Source organism: Salmo trutta, chromosome 36 (genome assembly GCF_901001165.1).
Source record: "Salmo trutta chromosome 36, fSalTru1.1, whole genome shotgun sequence".
NCBI classification, from domain to species: domain Eukaryota; kingdom Metazoa; phylum Chordata; class Actinopteri; order Salmoniformes; family Salmonidae; genus Salmo; species Salmo trutta.
Window position 1 is genome coordinate 29,390,411 of NC_042992.1, and position 5,803 is coordinate 29,396,213.

General features: G+C 43.0%; 1 protein-coding gene across 1 annotated transcript; it reads left to right on the plus strand.

Moving 5' to 3' along the window:
• The first annotated feature begins 826 nt into the window (after window positions 1–826).
• LOC115175809 (zona pellucida sperm-binding protein 4) lies at window positions 827–5,576 on the plus strand. The gene is made up of 12 exons (XM_029735338.1): window positions 827–1,270; window positions 1,349–1,467; window positions 1,568–1,784; window positions 2,927–3,049; window positions 3,128–3,300; window positions 3,393–3,490; window positions 3,813–3,961; window positions 4,075–4,252; window positions 4,783–4,918; window positions 5,098–5,177; window positions 5,329–5,385; window positions 5,472–5,576. The coding sequence occupies exons 1-12, from the start codon at window positions 925–927 to the stop codon at window positions 5,479–5,481; spliced, it is 1,686 nt and encodes a 561-aa protein (XP_029591198.1). The 5' UTR covers window positions 827–924; the 3' UTR covers window positions 5,482–5,576.
• Window positions 5,577–5,803: the final 227 nt, after the last annotated feature.

A 5,803-nucleotide genomic window follows, 5' to 3' on the forward strand; every position in this document is an offset into this window, starting at 1 on the left:
TTCCATTCCGGGTTTTTATGCACACCATTAGACCAACAGCATGTGCTCATACTTAACCTAATCAGGCTTAACACAGGTGTTCTCATTTAGGCTTACTTACCTTACTCCAGGACTCTACAGTCTCTGACTAACTGAGCCAAATTTAAGCCACGTTCATGAAAGCTCCTTAAATGTCCTAGTTTAAGGCCTACTCCTGGCTTAATCTAAGCTCTGTCTGTGAAACCGGCTCCATATCTATCTGTATCAAACACATACAAAATGTGTACACAAGTACTACTTTGTTTTAATAAAGTAATGTCACATCACCAACCAATTTACATCTGATTAAAATGGATTGTGTATAAAAACAAATGAATCCTGAAGGAAGGACATAACTAATTTATTTGAGCTGAGCCCAGGGCACTGCTGGAATACTTTAAACCTGTCCCATTTCCTTCACGCTTCCTGTCAGTAATCCACGATTTGACAATACTGGACAGTGAAAGCTTTGTGGTGAAGCTATCCTTTGCATTCACCTGTCTAATCACTTTAGGATCATTGTTTATTATTACTATTCAGAGGGAGGAAGAAAGAATGCCGCTTTTAAGACATGCAGCCCGATTCTGATCTTTTTTTTTTACGAATTGATCTTTTGACCAATCAGATCAGCTCTGAAAAAGATCTGATTTGAAAATATCTAATGTGATCAGTGGAAAAAAATATCAGAATTGAGCTGCCTGTGTAAACGCAAACATAGTGGCGCGTAATAGATTATTAACTCCAGATGTTACCGTTTAGCTTGTGAGAATGTATATTCTGATGCAGGGTAACGTCGTTCCAATTGGTAGAAAGCTGCAGCCAATTGCAAATACTTCCTAAATATACCTAGGAGAGATCTCAATTGTCATACCGTGTTTAGCATTCGGTGAGGCATTGTATGAAACCATGGCTTGGCAAAGGAGCGCACTGCTTTTTTTCCCGGCTTGGCTTTGCTTTGCATTGCCTGCAGCGGGATGGGAGCGCGTTTCCGAAGAGGCAACCCTTTCCCACCACAACCTTGACACAGAGGAGAATTGTACCAAAGACAAGGCTGTAGTTCAACTTGGAGACCCCGCCAATGTCAATCTTAACGCCGACCGTGGATTCCAGGTGCAATTCGAGGAGGTGTCAGAAGCAAACAAGTGGGTATCCGTTACCGAAGCTGCCCCAGCCAGTTTAGCGGTTCTGTGCGGTGAGGATGAGTTTAAAGTAACACTTCCAGCTGGTCCAATGAGTGAAGTCAAGATTTTGGGTAAGTTAATTAATTTATAGGTTTAAAGATCATCAAATGCAATTTGGCTACTTTGCTCATTCTTAACTTTCCCCACAGGACCCAACAGTATGCTCTCTGTTCTTGAAGCCCCAGAATCCTGTGGATACTCCTTAAATCGAGGACAATATCAGAATGCCTTAACTGTCCGCTTTTCAGGCTGCCTCATTAGGCGTCAGGTTGGGTTTTTGCCTTTCCACGTTTTAAATTAAACATTTAATGTTGTAAATGTGTCATTTGGAATGATTGTACATTTCTTGCCACACTGACTCTCTGCAGGCTGGGCGGTACACCTTGATGGTGTTGTTTGTCAATGAAGCTGGCATAATGGATGTTTCTACAGTGTCCTGTGCGGCTAGCCCCAAATCCTCTTTGTCCTCGACTGTACACCTGCCCCTCTCTAATGGTCTTCGCAATGCCCATGGTGGGCCTCCTTCAAAGTGTTTTAAACCCAACCCTCGCAATCTCAGCCCTCAAAATCCCACCAAGTCTCCTGGTGAGTCATGAAATGTTCTGGGCCTGGTTTCCAAAAACCATCGTTAAGGTTTCACTTGAAAGAGCTCATAATGTAACGCCTGCCTCAGTCGACTAGAACTGCTAAATGCGTTGAATGCTTCCTCTCCCTCCAACATTACTTTATACACAGATCCCCCCCTGAACACAGAATCACATGCTTTCTGTGACTGCAGATAACTTTAGAACAAATTTGCCAACATCTTTGCAAGTGATACAAACAAGTGACCTAGATATATGATTCAAATCGAGATGACTGCATTAAAATGTAGGCTAAACCTATTGAAAAGCATTTTAATGTTCAATTGAGTTTTTCTACTGTATGTAATTTGTCTCAATATATTTAATGTGGCTTATGATGTGCCAAGTTTATTCTCTTTCTTTGGCTAAGCATTAGAATATGCCGCCTCAATATTTGCTGTTCTAGTGGTCTGAGGCAGTCGGTAAAGGAGCATTTTGTGAAATGCATTTTTAATTTAGGTCCTAATCTATGGATTGCACATGACTGGGCAGGGGCGCAACCATGGGAGGGTATAGGCCCACTCACTGGGGAGCCAGGCCCAGCCAATCAGAGGTTTTTCCCCACCAGGGCTTTATTACAAATACTCAGTTTCATCAGCTGTCCGGGTGGCTGGTCTCATACGATCCCACAGGTAAAGAAGCTGGATGTGGAGGTCCTGGGCTGGCATGGTTAAACCTGGTCTGCGGTTGTGAGGCCCGGTTGGACAAAGCCTAATTCTTTAAAATGGAGCTGGCTTATGGTAGAGAAATGAACATTCCTGCAGTCAGCATGCCAATTGCATGCTCCCACAACTTGAGACATCTGTGGCATTGTGTTGTGATACAACGGCACACTTTATTGTACCCAGCACAAGGCGCACCTGTGTAATGATCATGCTATTTAATAAGCTTCTTGCTATGCTTCAGGTGGGTGGAATTTCTTGGCAAAGAAGAAATGACTTACAGGGATGCAAATACATTTGTGCACAAAATTAGCTTTCTTTACAAATGGAACACTTCTGTGTTCTTTCAGCTCATGAAACATGGGACTGACAATTTTTCTTCAATATAATTAGTAGGCTACTGATCCTCAACTCTACTTCCAATATTTTTTTTGTATTTCAGGCTGCAGTATTCCCCGGAACCAGCACTTGGCTTGTGGTTCCACTGGAATCTCATCCTCCCAGTGTTTGGTGATGGGTTGCTGTGTGGATTCGGCAACTTCCGCCTGCTTCTACCCAATGGATGGTAAATACTCTTTCACAGGGCAAGATCATGTTTGACTTTGAATAGTGAGGACTGATGTGTACTGCTCTCCCTCCCCAGAGTGCACTGCAGACAGACATTTTATCTTTGCCGTTTACCATAACATCACCACTTTCCCGGTGTCTCCCACCAAACTTGTGGTTGCTGGGAAGTCTCGCTGTGGCCCAGTCATTGTCAATGACAAGTTTGTGGTCTTCAAGTTCTCAGTCACTGAATGTGGCACTCGCTCATATGTAAGTGGACAAGAATATTATGCCCTCTGGAACCCTCCTGGTGTAGTTCTTGTTGATCCCCACAGTTATTTTATTGTTTTGATCTTCATTAGGTAATTGGCGAGACCGTGATCTACACAGCAGAGGTACAGACGGCCGTCCGAACCCTTAACCTGAAGTATGGTATAATATCCAGAGACAACGCCCTCAGGTAATCCAGATGTCACACATTTTGCAACAAACAAAATGGGCATTGCTTATTGGACAGTTTCTTCAGTTTGGTGTTTAATGTACATCTCAATGTCTACACCTTTTTCTAGATTTCTGTCTTTGCTATATGCCTCTGTCCTAGTATTCCTATATATTGAGCTGATTCACCAGTTAAGTAACTCGGTGTATGACTTCAAATATTGCTGTTGCAAATGCCACAAATACTTGCCTCTTGGCACTTTCAGAATGTAATTTAATCTCACTAATTGAGGAATCATTAAATGCACCTGCTGAGATTGACTAGTACCCATGTTCATCTCTAGAGTCATGGTTGAGTGCCGCTACCCTAAAGCTCTGGGTACCCTGCCAACAGTGGCGAGTGTTGGCTACATGGTGAAAAGCCCCAGTGTAACGTTCCCTTCAAAGGTGACATCCAAGGGACTGTTTGGTGTTGAACTCAGGATTGCTGAAGGTATCTGGCTGACATGTAAACGCGCAATGGCTGGAATGTAATGGTTGCTGTCCCATTGTTCCGATTACTTTACATTGCTGAAATTGCTCTTTTACCCCTCCCCCCCCCACCAGACAAAACCTATACCAAGTACCTCAAGCGGCACCATCAGCCCCTGCGTCTCTTCCTGGGCAAACTTGTATATCTAGAAGTTCGTCTGACTTCTCCAAATCCAGAGGCGACACTTTTGGTCAACTACTGTCTGGCTTACCCCCGCTCTGCCAAGAACGTTCTGGTGCTCCTTCACGAAGGGTAAGCACTGCAATGACTTGGTATGACTGATTTGCCTAACGTACTGTAGATTGCGTATTGGTGGGCTACCTTGCTCTTGAACAGCCAATGTTCTCTTAATTTTGGCAATGAGTCCCTTTATGTACTTACCCAGAGTCAGGTTAACTTGTGGCTCTGTTTGTCTGTATGCAGTTGAAGGAAGTTTCTAACTAGTGTTGGCACAATAACTATAGACTTTATCTACTAGCTTTGGCTAAGGACACTACTGATCACTTCCTTCATATTGGCCATAGGGGCAGACAAATGGTATCCAAGTTCATCTGACTCAAAAGTAGATAAAGGACCTCATTGCCAAAATCCTGAAGGATCCCATTATGTCAACTTTGCCCTATCCAATATGTAGCCCTTTCCATAGCCAAAGCACAACAGCCATTTTGTGACAGAACTCCTTATACCAAGGGTATTCAACTCTTACCCTATGAGTTTGAGGGCCTTATGCTGCCAAGAGGAAGTTGTCATTTGAGTTTCCTTGACCAATTTCTCTCCTCTAGATGTGCGAACCCTCAGGACCCCAATGTCTCCATCCTTAAATTCAGCAACCTGCCACAGAACCGCCACCAGCGTCGCTTCATGGTCAAAGCATTCCAGTTCATGGATCAACAGACCAACAAGTATCTGGATGAGGAGGTGAGGAAGCAGAATGGGGACTGGGATTCACACCTTGATTGGAGTATTGGCACATGGTGAATGAGGCTTTGAAAAAGCTCACTCTATTGTGTGCAATTGTAACTTTTTTTTTTTGTTGAGTTTCACAAAGTCTGACATGTCAAGTTGGTATTGAATCTCACTTCATTTCTCCCCACCAGATATACTTCATGTGCTCTACTGAAGTGTGTATGCCCACAGAAAAAACTTGTGAAGAGCGCTGCTTTGATGGAATTAGGAGGTGAGGAAGAAGACTAAGGACTTGCATCTCGATTCCCTGGATTGGTGTATTGTCACATGGAGACTGAGGCACAAAAGAAGTTGGCCTACATTTTATACAATTTGTCCCATCTTTAGTTAGTATTTAGTCTCACTTTATTTCTCCCCACCAGATCTACTACATGTGCTCTAGATAAAATAACTGAGAAGAGTGCTGCTTTATATGAAAGGTGAGTCTTTCTATCTTTTGTTCCCAGATTTGAAAGTAACCTGCTTCAGTAGGAGCACTTTTAGCTTTCACACCTTTGTTTTCCAGGTCTGACTAATCTACAGGGTGACAAATCTGATACTTGAACATACTAAAGAAATGTGGTAATTTGACTAATGTATGTTGAAATAAATTTTATATCTTTCTTACTTATCTGAGTTATATTTATTGTAATGAGACTTTCTGCTTTCTAACCTTGTCATGACGTTGGACTCTTTGGGTACAGGGAGGACAGTTGACCCCCCCCCCCCCTTTGTACCATCCCCCAACCTACCTTCCCCAACCACCCAGGCCCTGTGTGAAAGGGTTGTAAAAACTCTTAAGAGGAGAATCTCCTACCACATGTTTCATAGAGAGACAAAGGGAATTCTTCCAACTCA

Bases quoted from the DNA above. Each gene is read 5' to 3' on its own strand.
- LOC115175809 (XM_029735338.1), top strand. From the start codon at position 925: ATGGCTTGGCAAAGGAGCGCACTGCTTTTTTTCCCGGCTTGGCTTTGC. The intron at 3,962-4,074 runs GTATCTGGCTGA...CCCCCCCACCAG, and splicing joins TGAACTCAGGATTGCTGAAG to ACAAAACCTATACCAAGTAC. The intron at 4,919-5,097 runs GTGAGGAAGCAG...TCTCCCCACCAG, and splicing joins ACAAGTATCTGGATGAGGAG to ATATACTTCATGTGCTCTAC.